This window comes from Dendroctonus ponderosae, unplaced genomic scaffold (assembly GCF_020466585.1).
Source record: "Dendroctonus ponderosae isolate FM_Combo_2020 unplaced genomic scaffold, Dpon_F_20191213v2 Dpon_F_20191213_2, whole genome shotgun sequence".
NCBI classification, from domain to species: domain Eukaryota; kingdom Metazoa; phylum Arthropoda; class Insecta; order Coleoptera; family Curculionidae; genus Dendroctonus; species Dendroctonus ponderosae.
The window spans coordinates 12,809,936-12,827,799 of record NW_026018165.1 but is presented as its reverse complement, the minus strand read 5'-3'; the positions used below and the strand labels follow the sequence as shown (position 1 = coordinate 12,827,799).

At 32.6% G+C, this 17,864-nt stretch overlaps 3 protein-coding genes across 4 annotated transcripts in view; 2 read left to right on the top strand and 1 right to left on the bottom strand.

Annotated features, from left to right (window-relative positions):
* Positions 1 to 1,836, bottom strand: part of LOC109544430 — a 7,340-nt gene extending 5,504 nt beyond the window's left edge. For both annotated transcript variants that reach the window (XM_019914593.2, XM_048663968.1), the window contains exon 1: positions 1,670 to 1,836. In XM_019914593.2, the coding sequence (XP_019770152.2) occupies positions 1,670 to 1,727 (58 nt within the window). In that variant the 5' untranslated portion in view covers positions 1,728 to 1,836. The remainder of the gene's footprint in view (positions 1 to 1,669) is intronic.
* Positions 1,837 to 9,348: 7,512 nt separating this feature from the next.
* Positions 9,349 to 12,465, top strand: LOC109544429. The gene is made up of 3 exons (XM_019914592.2): positions 9,349 to 9,479; positions 11,703 to 11,873; positions 11,928 to 12,465. Exons 1-3 carry the CDS (start codon positions 9,428 to 9,430, stop codon positions 12,206 to 12,208), a joined length of 504 nt encoding a protein of 167 aa, XP_019770151.2. The 5' UTR covers positions 9,349 to 9,427; the 3' UTR covers positions 12,209 to 12,465.
* Positions 12,466 to 14,473: 2,008 nt separating this feature from the next.
* LOC109544684 (serine-rich adhesin for platelets) lies at positions 14,474 to 17,483 on the top strand. The gene is made up of 4 exons (XM_019915006.2): positions 14,474 to 14,644; positions 14,709 to 14,879; positions 15,292 to 17,133; positions 17,191 to 17,483. Exons 1-4 carry the CDS (start codon positions 14,593 to 14,595, stop codon positions 17,406 to 17,408), a joined length of 2,283 nt encoding a protein of 760 aa, XP_019770565.2. The 5' UTR covers positions 14,474 to 14,592; the 3' UTR covers positions 17,409 to 17,483.
* Positions 17,484 to 17,864: the final 381 nt, after the last annotated feature.

The window sequence follows — 17,864 nt, the reverse complement described above, 5'->3', positions numbered from 1 at the left end:
GAATAATTTTATATGTATATCAAAAAGCGTAATTCGTACAATGTAAACTTTAAGCAGTCGACGCCTTAAGCTTTATAGATACAAATGATTTTATTAAGCTTCATTATCGTTCAAAACAAAGCCATTTTCCGCAGGAAAACTGGAATTCAATATAAAAATTAGTTCTCGGTACGCTTTGTTTAATCGACAATTTATATTACCCGATTGTTTTTTTACAGGGTGACGCATTAACAATGGGAAATGTATAAACTGAAGGTAATACACGGAAAGTTGATATTTTCGGAAATGTTGTATGTTAAGTCATATACCTATTTAATTCTTTTTCTGCCATTATTCTGCAAAAATTTGGGATGGAAGCTTGAAATTTTGTGGCGCCTTTTTGAGACTAATAAACTAATAAGTTGCTTATGGGGAGAGCTACTTGCCATCGATTTTGTCGACATTTACATTAATAACTTACTTAAAGTACTAATAAATTTTAACCTTAACTTAAAAACCGTTCATTTTTACATGAAATAAGTATTATCGTTAGGTACATTATAAGACTGGAGGATTTATTAGCCTAGACATTAATTTTTAATTTGCAAAAATCGAAAAAGCGACTTTCGCGACAAAAAAAATTGAGATTTAAAAATATTCAGTGCAAAAAACGGAAACATATTTAAATACTGTTTTAATAGTTTGATTTAATGGCGCTTATTTTACATATGCATATTAGGTACGTATGTATAGTGCATGTTACAATTAGCCAGGTGCTTCCATCGGCTTTAAACCGATTACCAGGTAATAAACCTTATAATGTATAGTTTCAGGATGATGATGATCACACACTTCTCGATATCATCTGAACTCTGTAAGAGATTTGTTGCGTGCTACGGTTCATAACACATAGCATAGTCCCGACTTAATTTCCTTTAATACTTTCTCTGTGGTTATATAATAAATTACAAAATAATGTCGCATAATATTTCTAGAAAATGAGAAAGCAGCAACTTGTATGTAGGTAATATATGCGAAAACATGTTTGAAAATGTTGGGAAGTCAACAGCAATGCAATTGAATTTATTTTGAAAAAATCAAAATTCTAAATAGCCACAACGTAGGCAAATGAGAGAAATATGTAGTAAATAAATGCTAATACGGTGGACACACTATACTTTAAGTGTGACCCTCGTACGGTACCCGGAAACGGCGAGCTTCCGGATCTGTAATTTATTCTACAAATAAACTAACTTTTGCAATATTCGAAGAAGAAATAAAAAAAGTTTTTTTGAACATTGAAGTATAAAGAGCATGTAAGGGGTGAATGCATACGTAATAAACAATTTGGCAAAGTTCTAAATTTAATTTTGATTCAGAAATAATTTGAGAAAGGATCGGGCAGTTAGTTAGTAAGTTCTCTAAATATTTGCTCTCAGATTTAAATATTTTCTTAATTGGATAATTAAATGTATCGTTAATAAAAATAATATTTAATGTTAATAAAAATAATAAATAAATTTTATGTTTTGCCTATAAGTTCTTGTTCAAAGCAGTTGTTAAAATAAAATGTTCAAAATTTCTACATTTACACAAAGTAAATAAATATAGTTCAAATAAAGTAAACGTATGCACTTATATGTATATGCATATGCCTTGACGCTTATATTATGAATATGGCATGTGTTACCTGATGCGTTGCATGTAATTATCAATAGGAAACACCCCCAAAAACTGATCCAAGACATGGCTGAATCACTCAAATAATAAACCACAAAGACTGAAAAATCAGTAAAAGGAAAATGTCCGGCTTTCTGCGTGCAGGTCAAATCACATTGAAGTGAAAGAACTTTCAGTAAACAAACTACAAAGCGCGCATTTCCAGAAACCCTCCGATACAGTTGGGACCGAAAATCTAGCTTCAAAGGGCTGCACTTGCATAACAATTTTATTTATACTTAATTGCTCTCAGAGTAAAAATATTTGATCAAAACTGAACAAATACAAATTTGGAAAGTAGAGCTTATTTGTACTATTGTTAAAAACCGTAAAAATAATCACAATTAATTTTATTCAGTAAATTATAAACATTTAAACCAGTGCACTACAATAAAGAAAAAAGGACTAATGTTTTTAAGATTTTAAATAGTTGCGTAGGATATGGACTTTAATTTTTTTTTAATTTCCAAAGTGATGTGGTAAAATTGAAAAATTATACTTATCATATCAAAATGTAAAGGTAATGTAAGGTAAATTTATTATCGCATAATTAGTAGCGTGTTAGTTTTAGCAGCAAAATTTTAGGTAGATATATATCTAATAACTAACTAATAAAAATCTGCCATCAATTCTAAGCATATTTAATCCAAAAAACAAGTTTTTCTTTCATGTTTTCAATTCATATCTGTCGCGTGTCCTTCGTGTTCGTTCCAGAAAATGACAAAAACCAACAAAATAAATGTGTTCTAACAACAAAATTAGACATCAATATTTGCAAACAGCTAAGATTTTCATCTCATCGAAACGCAAGCAAATAAAAAACAGATTAAAAAAATAAACAAAAACAGCTTGCGGCATAAACCATAAGCAAAAGTGGGTGATGTTTAATAAACTTTTTCAATAAAAGAAAAAAGAGCATAAAGGTGCAGCTGCCATCTTCGATAGAGTTTCAATTATTGAGACATCAGTTGTAAATGTAAAATGTATTTTTTAAAACTTGTATCTACCAGAGAAGAAAGTTCATTAAATACCATCTCAATTTTGCCGTCAGTTTATGCGCCGGTTTCTGTTTACCTGCGCCTCGATCAGTTCAAAATATAATCAACACTCTTTCTAAGCTTAATAATAGATGTTGAACTTCCAAAGTCTTGCCATCAAAGCACTTGAAAAGCTCGAAATATAAAAATGTAACCGACAGTTATATTTCCGTGTTAAAACTTGTTGGATTTCGTTCCAAAGAAGGCTAGAAAAAGTTTTGCAAATATTAAGTCACAATAAAAGATGACATTTTTGGGAACATTGGTATAACAGTTTGTAACGCCTAGGATATTCAGAAAAAGGTGAAAGACGAGCTTAAGACGTCTGAAAATTTTCATCCTGATCAGACATGTCTAATTAAATCGAATTTACTTAATCAGTAATTTTTGAACATAAGAACTGGCACTTCCTTTACTGTGCTACAGTAATTCACATTGTTCCTACGCACATCTTCGTCTACCAAGAGAGATACATTGGAACAGTTAATAGATCTGCTCATTTTTAATAATGCGAACAAAATAATGTAGCTTTCGGCATTTTATCTTGTACGCCAATTATTTATGTTTCACATTCGTGAACTATTTTATATTCATCCTTTTTTTCAGAAGACTCCAAAACACACAGCTTTTCAGGCGCATCTTGGCATTTAGAGTAAATCCGTATCTTTTGAAAGCTTCGCTAATTTTATTGAAGACATTTTCGGCGGTTCCGATTCGTATCTCAATTCCTACAATTTTTTAGTTACGTCTTATAGTCTCGTTAAGCATGATTTCCAAGTAATTGCATTGCGACACGGTTTATAAAGGTTTGCTTCACTTATCTTAAACCTGATTATTCTCATCATTTTGATCTTATTATTAATGGTGTCAAGCCAGCCTTTAATACCAATTTATGTGATTTTATCCATCAACTTCTCCTTCTTATAGAATCTCACAACGCTGCTGTAAATATGTGTTCGGACTGGAGGTTGGAAATATAAGAAATGCTGTTTGACATCAATAAGAATTATATATAATTATGAAGTATTTTTTATCAGTGATTTCTCACTTTCCTGTAAGACTTGCACGGTCTTTTCGAGTTTCATTCAGTCAAAGTGTTTTTGTACAAGTAACCTTGTGCAATGAACAATGTTTTTTCTGTAACTACTGTTTTGAAAAATCCAACAACCAACATTCCATTGGGTTCCATTTGGTCTTACAAATGCATTTTCTTCTGCAGGCAATATTTTTAAATGGCATCAGCATATGGCGCATCAAGTGAATAGTTTGACCTAAAACTATTTAAATTGAAGCTTAAACGTTTGGTCTCAAATTGAACTTGGACTCCTTGTCTTTCCTTCTTCAATCTCCCTTACAACGACCTTCACTTCTTGCTTAAATACATCTTAGCAACAATGTTTCACCTCGTTTTATTTTCCACCGTGGCTCCAAATATTGTTGTTTCTGAGAATAACATAATGAAATATTGAGCGATATCAACAGATATTACCAGCACCAACGCTATCATAATCATGAGGTGTACAAATTGCTGTGGATAATAATTTAAATTAAAATTATTTTCAATATTTTTGTATTAAGAAGCAAATACATTGTATTTTTCTAGTGAGTTGCGTAAACTTGAAAGCCGCATGGTCTCATATTTTTGCGAAGCATTTTTATAACAATGTTTTTCTTTATTTAGCTGCTTTACCACAAAATTTCTATAATTATTAGATGTCTATACCAACGTTCTATACTAATGTGTAATTTAAATAGCAGAAAATTATTTTTTGCTTAGAAGTAACTAAGAAACAATTTTGTTCATTTGGATGTAACATCTTCAAATATACCAAGAAAATGCTTCTAATATTTTTCATGAATCCGTCACCATCAATTTGTTTGATTCAGCGGTGCCAATCAGTCGCTTCTCAACTCTTTAACATTTCCAACCGATATTCCTTGCTAGATTTTTCGTTCCAACTATATATCCCCAATATGACATTCAGCAAGACATCGGCAGGATTTCTGGCGCCTTCTCGCTCCACTTTCAACCCCCACATTATAGGGATAGTCTAAGGGATGGGAGAGAAAGCCATTTAAACTCCTTATTAGAGCGAGAGTGATATTCAGTGACATAAATGTACAGAAATCGGGTTAACCGTTGTTGTGCAGTTCGAGGTTTTCCGTCTGCTTCCTTAGCGATGTGAAATACTATATTAGAGTTGCATTTCCAGGCTTAATAAATTAGCGCGTTTGTTTGGATTCGAGCAAATCTACTTTTATTTACATTACATTGGTTAAAGATATAAGATTGCTTAGTTTTATATGTATGTGCAAATAAATATCGTTTTTATTCGCCAGAACGGCTTATTTAACTGTTGCGGACGCTTTAATGCTTGGCTCGGTTATCAATTTAAGTTGGAATATATTCTTTAAATCTATGTTTGTTCAGGAGGTTAATGGAGAGCATATGGAGAGACATCGTTGCAGACCTGAGAGCTATTGGAATAGCATACAATACTGAATTGATGCAAGATAGAAAAAGGTGGAGAATGATCGTGTAGGCAGCCAAGACTCACCAAGGGTTGTAGGGCTGCAGAGAAGAAAAGAAAGGAGTTATGAAAGATTATGTATTTTACAAATTTTCAGTCAGTGTTCAGCCGTGTGTTTTTGTTGGAGAAATTCTCGGACCCGTAAATTTGTATTTTTAGTTGCAATTTCTATGATAAATTTATTTAATCAATGTGATCAAAAAATAAATTACGACCATGAATTTCATTTTGCCTCCAAGTCTCATTCCATTTCGACAACCTATTGTGGGGGAAAGAACAAATTAGTAAGCAATAAAATAACAAAGCAATATAATGAAATGAGAAACGCGTCAAAATAGCGAACTCAAGACTAAGAATAAATGGGTCTGATAAATGACAATAAATTAAAAATAAATGATAAATGAAATAATTGTCGGAAGCGCTCGGCCATGTACTGAATTATTTGTTGATTCACACTTCACTAGAAACGGCTTGCTTGATTACATTTTATCATAAATTACTTGCATGTAATTCCCCGATTCAATAAAAATTTATTGTAATCTTTCCTCACTGAAAATTACGTTTTCTGTGGTACTTTTTCAAAACCAATAATCCCATTTATATTGCACCACATAATAAAACTTTAAATCACTCAGAACTAGATGATTATTACTGACTCATATAACAAAATCATCTAATTAATTTTATTTATAGCTGGAATTATATCGCAACTATTAGTTTTTGACTAAAATGCATAAAATACTTGAAGGCTTTTGCGATAAAATCGCTCAAATAAATTAGTCGATGCCAAATTTAAAAGTGGATAACCCTTGCTATTGTTCCTTTCTAAGTGTATGAATTGCAAAAAAATAAATGCAACGTACAAAACAATTTGAAATGGGGCATGTAAAGGGACCATCGACTAGGGATGGGACATCGATCGTATAACATCGATTGTAGCCATCGATGTTGACATCGAAATAATATCGATGTTCTGATTTGAACCGTTTTCCGTTGCATACAAATTTCAAATTGATTAACCTCAACTTAGGTAATTTTATTTTACTACTACTATGACATTTTAAAACAAGGCATTACTAAATAATCGATTAAATTTATTCAACTTCTTGTTGCCACAATTTTCGGTCAACTGACTGAAAAAAGAAGCTTTTTTTAGGTGCAGCTGGAAATGGGCCGCTATGCCGCGGTATCGTTTGTATCGGCACTATCAAAGAGTTCGCAGATAAAGTTTCTATCTAGTATCATCATCAAATGTTCGATGTTTTCACTTCAGGATCTAACATCGATGTTTTATCGATGTCCCAAATTTCTATCATCGATGATAAAAATATCGAACATCGAACGAATTATATCGATGTTTGCGAAGCATTTTGTAGAAATTGCAGAATTCTAAAAACAAGTAAAAACAGTCAACAACATGTTCCCAGTCACGGAACTGCGTTTCTGCGCCGGTGCGTTGGGTTGGCTCACCAAGCCATTTTCGTAGCACTGCGCCAACTCCTTAAATTCACTGAGTCAGCTAGGCCTACAGGTAATCCGATCTTTTTCATTTAGAATGGGAAAAGCTGTAACATAACTGAACACACGTTAACAGAACCCGCATAAGCAACAGTTTGCGTGTTTAATATTTAAGTACCTGCTAAAAATTGTCCTAAAAGTCTGTTTATTGATTCAACTGTGTCGTAGTAAAAGTTTGGTTGAAAAACTATTGTTTTAAAATTATTCATTCACAAATTCGAATAAATGTAAAATTCCTTCAATACTTCAGATTGTTCAGCTGTGAAAATACCTGATTAGAAATCGTATTCGGTATATCATATCTGCTGCATTAGCGCAGACTAGTAGAGCAGAAACCAATAGCGCTTCGCTAATTTTCCATAAAACAAACAGTTTTTGTTTGCAAGCGGCTAATGCTGATTTGCCATATTAATGGATAATAACATCAGACAAAAATAATTTTTCCTCATTACATTGTGCAAATTTGCTACGGTTTAGTGCGTTACACATAGATGAGGTGATAAGATAAAGCAAATCGAATCCAAATATTTTGTATCTTTAATCGTTGGAAAATTAAGTCTGCAATTTTATAATTTCCTGTTTAATGTCTAAGCAATTTGTTCATAGTATGTATATGCAATTTGTTCGGCTCATAATGTGTCTCAGCCATATGTCAAAAAATTAGTAAAGGGAACACGCCGAAAATTAATTTCAGTTCTTTCTGAGGACGATAAAAACGTGTAAGGGCAAGCACACTAGCAAGTCAATTAATTGAATTTATTTAGAATATTTGTCCAATTCGGTGCTGTTTTGAGCACGCTACCTGATTTAGTTCGAGTTTTAACGGTCATTAAAAGATGAATTCGTCAATTTCGACGAGACAAACGCGTGTTTTGAGGACCCCGAGAAATTATATTATTTGGAAGGCATAAAAAAATTGAAAAGACGCTGGACTAAGCGTATCGAGTTAAAAGGAGATTATGTTGAAAACACGTGTTTTGACAGGAAAAAAAATTGTTTCATTCAAAAAGTCACTGACTTATCAAACGACCCTCGTATAACGAGGATATTGTATTTAACTTAATTAAAAAGGGGAAATCATCAGAAAAATATACATAATGAATTGTATATAACATCAATTTGCTACTGGATATTTTTGGGTATCTCTTAACATGAGAGCGAAACGAAATCGAGAGGCAGTAACTTGTGAAAGAGCTAAATATTTCATACGTTTAATAAATATCTGCTAATTTTCTGCTACTGTGTAAAGGAGACTAAATGGAACTTAATTTAATGATAAAACCTATTTAACTATAGTTTTAATATAGCCGTTTAGTTAAACCCTCAAAAGTTTAAATTTTATGCCTTGGAAATGTTTGAAAATCTTATTCAATTTAGCATGTGATGAATCATTGGCAAGTTGTTTATAGCTTTGCCAACATTGTTCAATTCTACAACATTTTCCGCATCTTTTCATTGATCATAGATGTATAGTGGTTTGTATTACCAGTGGTACAATAAGAACGACAATGTTCAATGTATCTGAACTACTTGAGGTGTTTTGATTCTCTGAAATGTTAATTGCGAATTTATCATGGTGTATTTTAAAATCTTGTCTATCGAATAAAAAATCGATTTGAGGCCACGAAACCGTCCTTCGTTAAAGATAGTGCGTCTGGATCATATCCAGAATTTCATTTATTACCCATGTATTTTCGTTTGTGTGATCACTAACAGTGCAGATCAATTTCGGATATTGGTTTATTACGTGATTTAATCTGTATATCTGATAAAAGCTATATTTTGTTCTGATTTAGAATTCGTTTATTATTGTGAGAATAAAGCTATTTCGCAAATTTTTAAATTTAGCTTTATTTTTATAAATTTTATTCTCATTTTTTATACTTTTTTTATTTTTTTATACTTTAATGCGTCAAGCTTTCTAATATTTCTGGCTCATTGTTGACACGTAAAAACACATAGTACGGCAGTCTGCAAGTCTAAAAGGGACGAAAATAATAATAAAAGGGATTTTACGCGCCTTTAGCGGACAAACAATTTTTGAAATAAGAAAAATTTACTGCTTTCGGCAGGACTTGAACCTGCGACCTTCATGACTCCGTCGTAATTCTCTACCAATTAGTTGGAAGAGCTGAAGTGCTTTGGTTTTTAAGAAACTTTTCTAAAAACATTCGCTAAAGCCGCGAAAAATGCCTTTTATTTAGAATTTTGGGACGCTAAAAAAAATAATGTTCCCTGTTCACTTGAACTGGCCAGAAACCGTTCGAAAAGCTATCTACGACGTGGAAGAGACATTTGATACAAAGACACGTACATTTACGAATATAAATTAATAAATGGATATTCTTGCAAATCGTCACTTCGAATGCTGTAGTAAATCAATTACACTTTTTGCAAAATTATAAAATAATTAATATACCGTAATCACAGGATGTGAGCAACATATTCTCAACCAACATTGTGATAGGTGGGTGATAATGCATTACAATCATTTGGTTCATCGTAAACGCATTTATCTGGGACAGATAAATACCAGATTAGTATAATTAAAAATATTGTATAAGTATAGGCATCGGGGGTAGTAAAACTCAGTTTTTGATCAGCTTCTTTGTGGTGCTAAGAAAAATTAAAAACATACTTATAATGCAAGATACCAGTGCACTTGTAGTGTTGATTGTGTTCCTCGTTGACCAAAGTAAGAATTCAATTCAGTTCCTAAGCAAATTTAAAATGTTTAACTATAGATAAAATAATTTAGTCCAAAAACTTTGCCAAACAAAGGCAAATATTTCCTAGGAATCAGACTTGGAGTAAGAATTTAGTACAAAAGTAACTATTTATAATAATCTTTTTCAATGAAGTAAGAATAATTCATAAGTAATAGTCATAAGCCAATAGGTCATAATTTGTGATTTTTGATTGGTAATTATCTGGTTTGGTGCTGCCGCAGTTGGTTATTTCTATTTCAGAATGCCTTATAAAAGTAATTTGAATTTTATAGAAGTAACATGATAGATAGATATAAAATATGTTGCACGGAACATCAATCTGTACTAAATCAAGGGTGTCAATCTGAAAAACTCCCACCCTTAATATCTTTCCTGCAGTTAAAAATATAAAAAAGAGAACAATTTAAATGAGTATTTTTAGCTTTCTTGTGTCAACCCCCTAGGAGGGGTTGATGTCACCCTTAGCATCTTAAATGGGAATGGGGGTAAAGTAGCACATCGGTTTGAAAGACATTCAATTCTCTTTTGAGTGTTTGTGTCTCTCCTATTTTGTTGCTTTTAGTCCAGGGGTTTCCGAATAATCGCGTTTCAAAGTTGCAGAAACAATAAAACTTGCATGCATTGAGATTTTGGTTTTCAGGTTACTGTTGTTGTTGTACACAAAAAGAAATATTGCATAAAATAGTACAAATAATTAGAAGAGGATTCAACTTGTTGAATAAGAGAAAGAAAATCCAGCTTAAACAATTGATTTAATATTTATTGATTATTTCAATTCGAGAAAAATTTTCGAACTTTTTCTTTGCGAAAGAGAATTTCTAAATTATTTTTAAATTTCTACAATAGTTCAGTCCACTCTTGCAATTAAAAGTATAAATACCTCCTGTCCATCTTGAAAAATTTTCCGCCGATTTTTACCCAAGCGGGAAATAAAGCTGGCGCCGCCACTAATTCTCCGGAATAGAACTGCTTGATGGCAGTGAAAAGTACTGGTATTCCGAAAAAATATCAATAATATTTTAATTTCGTGTTTTCAACAACCGAAAATATAACGTTTAAAAATGAATTTAAATTTAAATAATAACAATAATAATAATGTAACATCTGAATGCAGCTGCTTATGCTAATACTAAGTTCTTTCCTTACTGCTGAAGGATGACCCTTTTGTGAAGTAGATATTTCTATTAAGAACAGCATTATTTGATGTCAGTGGTTTTCTTAGGATCTGAGAATCCAAAATTGTAATTTTAATTTCATAAAAAACCGCGGATTGCCGATTCGCGATTATAAAAATGCGTGTTGTACGGTATTTTTTACAGTACTTACAAGGCTTTTAGTAACATTTGCATTTTGTTAGCGAATCACTTTTCGGGTATAGTCGATGAAGCAATCTTATACTCTTTTTTGATTCTCATTCGAACTCTGTCGTTTTTATCCTAGTAACGGGACCACTCTGTATATAAAACGCTTCATGAAGCTTAAGAAACAGTAGCATATTTCATGACGGTATAATTTATAGGGTATTTTCTTAATTAAAAATTTTCACAAGCTTCGAATCACTTCCTATTTAATTGAGAAATTGCTAATTTGTCCAATAATCAAAAAGCATAAAATCTGGGTCAAATCTATTAGACTGTACGATGTTATGAATTATTTAAAACAATTTCTGATAGCATCGGTGGTTCAATTATTTTATTTGCAACTTTACACATATTTACAAGCAGAGATAAAACAATACTGAATATATAAGGTAAAAAATATATACAAAAGAGGGTGTTCGCCCCAGTGCCGAAACTGTATCCCCGATGGGTGGTACACTTTTTGCCTTTTTTATTAAATCTGCAAATAAGTTCGCAATTGAAAAGATCGCACTATTTGATTGATGAAAATAATAATTTTTAATTATTCTGATTTATTTTCCTGGCTGCGTGTATTTGTTAATATTTTTTTACTCAGACTAATTTAAGGTTTCAAGAAGGCAAAGACCTAAAAGAACGTTAATATGATGAGTTTGTGTAAATTTTAAATCTGATGATGACGCTGTTGTCTCGCCGAAATGGAATGAAATAAACGATATTCAAAATTTTTACTTTACACTTTGACTTCTTCACACTTGATACTTTTTCTTTTCTTCTTCTTCAAAACTTATTATAATGCGATTTATTTTACAGAGTTATTTTAATTTCCAGGTACAGCCCAAAGCTGTAGAACATGTAGAGGGACATTATGCTCAACTGAAAAAGAATTAAATCTAGAATGTTCGCAATTCTTGCCCGCTCTGCCATTTGAAAGCCAATTGCTGTTCAGTGCAGTAGATGAAAATGCCGAATATGGTTGTCTAGATGTGGAATTTTATGTGGGTAAGGATAGACAGCTTAGGGAGAGAAAATCCGCAAACATATTTATCAATTTAGATGAGTCAATTACGAGCATACAACAATGTATCATATCAAATGACCTGAAATCATACTGCAGTATGGTTGAGGAGGTCATGAAAGTCAAATCATGCAGTGTTAGCCAACCTGATCTAGTAAGAATTGAAAGAGAAATAAATGATGAACCTACCGATAAGGATGATACTGAAACTGACACTGACGATCCAGTTTACGAAGACACCACGGTATTACCATCAAGTGGCGTCGTTCATTTAGTTACAATATTTTCCTTTATTGTTTTGATACCAATTTTGTTATAAAAATATGTAATATTTTCATTTCTGACTGTATTCAAATGCATTGTTCTAATAATAATTTTAATAATCAAAATTCATTGATTTGAACTGATGAATTTGAACTCTACAACTACTTTGCTTCTGTCTGTACACATTTAGTATTGAATTAACATTGAGACGATTTATTTATGTGGGTGCTCAGATATTTATTTGTTTGTAAAATATACTGTGATATGATTATGATTATACGTTCTATACTTTTAATACAAAGTATTACTCAATTTCAGTTTTTCTTGATGGTGAAAAATTGCGCGTTAAATCAAAAACTGAAAATGTGATTAGAATAAAAATATCAAAATTATGCCAAAAATATATTATTGCAATAAGGATGCCTTTCTCTTATCCTTATACATATATGTGTTTTTCTTCTGTATATGCACTAATGTTCTTTTAGCTTTTTATAATGTAATGTAAATTAAAATCGTCGTATATGGCCTGAAGATGTTCATTTACAGGATTTCCATATAGTAGTTCCATAAGCCATATTTCCTTAGCTTTTTTTAAAAAAATGCGAAGCATACGGTATATCCTTATGTACTCATTATGATTGTTATTCTTGTGTTTGCATCTTTCTTCCATGATATTTAATATAGTTTGTGTCAGCCATTCCTTTTTCCCTTTCTTTCCTTTGGGTTTTAGTTCCCATTGCTGTGTTATCTGATTTCTTAACGAGACTTTAACATCTCGCCAACCTTCTTTCACGCTTTTATTTTTACTGGATAGTAGAGAGATTATGTATACCATGTATTTCCTTTGTTGCTCCTTTTATAGTTTCGGGTTCCTTTAATGTGCTGTTATATTTGTGAGGTCTTGGGTGGTTGTTTCCTCTTTTTAAGTCTTATATTTATGGAGTAACGAAAATAATTTTGCAATAAGACATTGTTGGGGAATCCCAATATCCATCATCATCAAGACCCTTAATACGGAGCCACAGCTKAATAGTTTGCAAGATTATTTATTAAAAGAAGACGTACGTGTGGATGACTAATARTAAGCAAGACTTGAGAGGGATGGCGCTTCTGCTCATTARGGCAGAAGAGCTCGAAACTACTTTTTATTCACTTGGCCCCATAGTATTAATGTCGAAGCCATAGAGTAAGTAAAATAATTATTTTATTATTTTTMCTTTCTCTATGGTCGAAGCCACGCATTTTGAACACAACCTATTTTAGTTTAAACGGTTAATGAAAGACTACATCCAAGTAACAACTAATGTTTGCCAGTCRTTTGCCAAATAATTCTGCAATTCAAATTCAGCTTAGAAACACTTTTTGGAGCAGTGTATAGGACATTTTCGATTTTTTGTWACTTAGAATCTYCACTTTTGGRCCATAGTCTATATGTTTTTGAATGCATGTGGATATGCACTTATGGTCACCAAAACTTGCGCYACTCTGTATATTACTAACTAATTTGRTAATAAGMCGRTTAATTTCGGTAATAAAAAAGGTTTGGATAATACAATATTTGCAGAAAATTAGTTACTTAAATGCATCACGCCAAAGCAAAATTATCAATAACGAACAAGCCTACTAATCAATCAATTATTCTAGTGTACTTGATGACAATATATCGGCTTTTAGATAAGTATTTAATAATTTGATATCTCTTTATTGCGTAGAATAATCTAATATACCGAAAGCTTTATATTAAGGGAGACCGTGTTGAGCGGTAAAAAAACCGTTTTTACAAAAAAAGTTAAGATCACAGATGACTGATCAGGAATTGCTTGTTGTTAGCAAAAACATGAACATTGTTCTTCAAAATCAAGTGCCGGAAGCTTTATAAAAGAGTAGAATCAATCTAGATCACGCTGCAGAACATCCAAATGAGTATACAACAATATAGCTTTATTCATTACAATCATGGATTGATGTTGATCGAAAAAAGGGAAAACATTTTTGCTAACTTAACCGGAAAGCTTTACATAGGGATGTTATCGTGGCAGATTAAATCCAACATTTTGACACGAACTAGAATCTATTATCTATTATGTTATCTAAAGCCTAAAGTAGGAAATCTTAAGTAATTTAATATTGAAATATGTATCTTCAATAGCGTTGGGTAACTTAATTAATGGATCTTAGAATTGGTTTGAATACTGAAATAAAGCGGCTACTGGAAGAAATAATCTCTTTTCAAATCTACATCATGGTGTTAAATAAAGCTTATGATTAGTTTAGCTTTGATACCATGCTGCACCTTTGCAGTTATTGATAGCTAAAAATCCACCCGATTTAATAGAGATTTTATTTCGCTATTATCTTTTGATTGCATCAATGTTGAAAATACATAAGTGTATAACAAAGTCAACTGCTGATGCTCGTAGTCCTTAAGGAGTGTTTAAGATGGGAGCGAGCATGATACTTTTCTTGTTTATGATGCTTTTAGTACAACAGTGTACGTTTTTAGTTATTTGTTTAGTGTTCGTATATTTTTGAGTGGATTTTATTTTATTTTCCAGGTTTCGCAGTTAGTTGCAGGACATGCGAAGGTCAAGAATGTTTGAAGAAAGATGTCGACTATAGAATGTGCACTAAATTGTCTTCGATTGTTCCTCCAGAAGCTTATTTGATGTTACCTCAAATCAAAGAAAATGTCCAATACGGATGCTTAAAATTGGAATATCCATATGGTAATTTACTATTATTTATTAATATTATGTGATTATTAGTTGCGTTAATATACAATAAAGTTGTTGGCAATAAAACTGAGAGAACCGACAAGAGTATATAAATTTTTGAAAGTATCACGTTACAAAGAACCAATTTTTTTCATTTGATTATAGAGAATTAATTTTTACCCAAACTTGACTTAAAAAAAACAAATGGGCCCCAATAAAGCATCAAACAGAAACCAAATCGCTCTAAGCACAATTTTCTAGTTCGTGTTTTATGATGAGGGCATACCAAGAGCTAAAAAATGTCCCTGTTGAACTTTAACTGAAATGTATATGACTATTAAGTAGCATTATTTGTACGGTTTGCTTTGCAACAACTTGATGCCCAATTGCCCAGTTCTTATAAGTGATTACATCTTACTTTTAGGAGAAGCAGGATCGTTATTTCTGGTCGAGAAATGTATTATCATGCAGGACATACATTCGGTTTGCCAAAATATAGCTAAACGTATTCCTTATGCTTCTTGTTTTGTTCAATTGGCAAGCGATGCCGACGTAATTTCACAAAACAATTATGCCAATCAACATGAAACTCAGGGACTAGTCGCCAATGAAATATTTGGGTCTCGTATAAGTTTGTCAACGGAAGAAACCGAAGAACAATTCAGAGCTTCCGAAACTCAAAATTTTGAACCAGATATGAATAGTAGTACAGATGAAGATTCAGCACCATTGGGCCTAACCCTTTCAAGTGATTCTTTTAATGCACATCGGAATGATGATGAGGAAGATGTCGCGCGAGAGAGTCATGATCTTGATAATGTATCAACTCTGATGACAATAACTAACGTGCCACTAGAAGAGTCTGAAAGAGAATTAAATAGCTTTGAGACAAAAGAATCCTACGCGGCAACAGATGGTTATAGTTCCCAAAAAGAATCTTCGACCGGAGGCGATATTACAACCGTCAAATCATCAATTGTTTCAGCAGATGAACTTGCTACCACTCTGGATATTTTTAGTAATGACTTTGATAAACAATCAATGTCTAGTTCGATTACCAACTTGCCAGCAGATAATGCTGAAATTGAATCATCAGCTGAGGATGTAATTTTAAACGTTCAACCTTCGGACGAATCATTGAATAACAACTACGGCAACGAGCTTTCCACACAAGAAAATTACGAAGTTACTCAACCAGAGCACGATAATCTGGACAACCAATCGACTGTAATGGCGATAACAACGTTGCAAGCGGAAAAAGAATCAAATACCTTTTGGAATGGAGGATCTGATGAAGCTACGGATAACTTCAGAGCTGAAACTGAAACATCGACTGAAGTCAATATTTTAACATCTGAATCGTCTGATGAATCAACCAATCGTTACCATGATGCGCATAGTACCGATATTGGGAAACAATCAACTTTAGTGACGGTTATAAATTCTCCAACAGATAAAACTGCAGCAGAATTAAATAATCTTGAAACTGATAATGAAGATGCATCTACCGATAGTTATATATCTGAATTAGAATCATCAACTCGTAGTGCTATTTTAACCGATCAACCGTCAGACGAATCAATGGATATTAATGAAAATTTTTACGATGAGCTTACGACACAAGAACTGATTGGTACAGGCGACGAAAGTAATACCATTCATACGGTACCTACTTTGACTCAAATTACAAGTTTTCCAATGCAAACGGAAAAAGAACCATTATACTTCAATACTGAGACATCTGACAGTCCTAAAACTGAATCATCAACTTCTATAGCGGATATAGAATCAATTACATATGACCATCAAGTAACCGATAATCAGTATAATGACCTTAATACGAATACTGAACGTAGTTTGGAAACTATAACCGATACTTATGCTAGCAAAACCTTCTCATCTACTGTTATTATGGAGACAACATCATCAATACAAACAACAGTGAGCAGTAGTTCAACTATTGGTGGAACATCAGAGCAAGAAATAATTGATCATGGCGTGCATCAAAATGGTAGTACCGAAGGCAATCCTGATTTTGTTTTATCCACTGATGATGCTAATTCATCTATCAAAACATCGCAATCGCCTACCGGAACGTCTACGCCCCACGAGAGTGAGTTATACACGAATCCCACTGATAATATCGCGGTCGAAGATGGCAATGCTACAAAAGTTTTATCAACATCAACATCAACTGTGGACTCTATCGGTACCACGAAAGAAAACAAAAATTGCAACGAAGATGCACCTGGACCTTGTTTTACAGGTAAAAAATTTGATTCAACAAAATACACCAATATAATGTTTGTTGCTATTTTCATAGACGCAACATCGACTAGGCTACCTTCAGAGTCAGATTCCACTAATTCAACTACAGATAGATCAACTGGCAAGGATGATGACCAAGTAACCACGTCGGAGACTGCAGAACTAACAGAAACACCGACTATGTTTGAGTCTCAAAATGCCTCAAATCAGTGTTTTCTATATTCACCTATCCTTTGCTCGATTTTATTTATTATCAATAAAATTATTAACTGAAACCAAAGGTTTCATGTGCTTTACAATGTTAGGGTGTTTCTGTTATATGGACAATAAAATGATTCGTTAAGCTGGTGTGATGGAAGTTTCAATTAACATTTTTACCATCATCAAGTCATTCTTTGAAGTCAGACATACAACAATTATCTTTGCAATCGGCATGTACAACTAACGTTCTTCTCATTGAAAATGCTTCAATAACTGTTACTCTATGCGCCAATCAACAAAGAATACCAATGAAACTAAATGGCAAATAAAAGTCATCCCTTTAGTCATGGTCAACTTTTAAAAGTTGCCATTAATGAATGGAGAAGAAGTCAATATTTCAAAAGTTGGCTTTCAATTAAGTTCGCAACGCTGTGAAAGAAATACTCAAGTTCAATGAGTTTTACATAGTTTTAATCAGAGGGCTGCTCATTTTTTTTCGCCTCATAACCGCTCTCTTCAATTTCATTG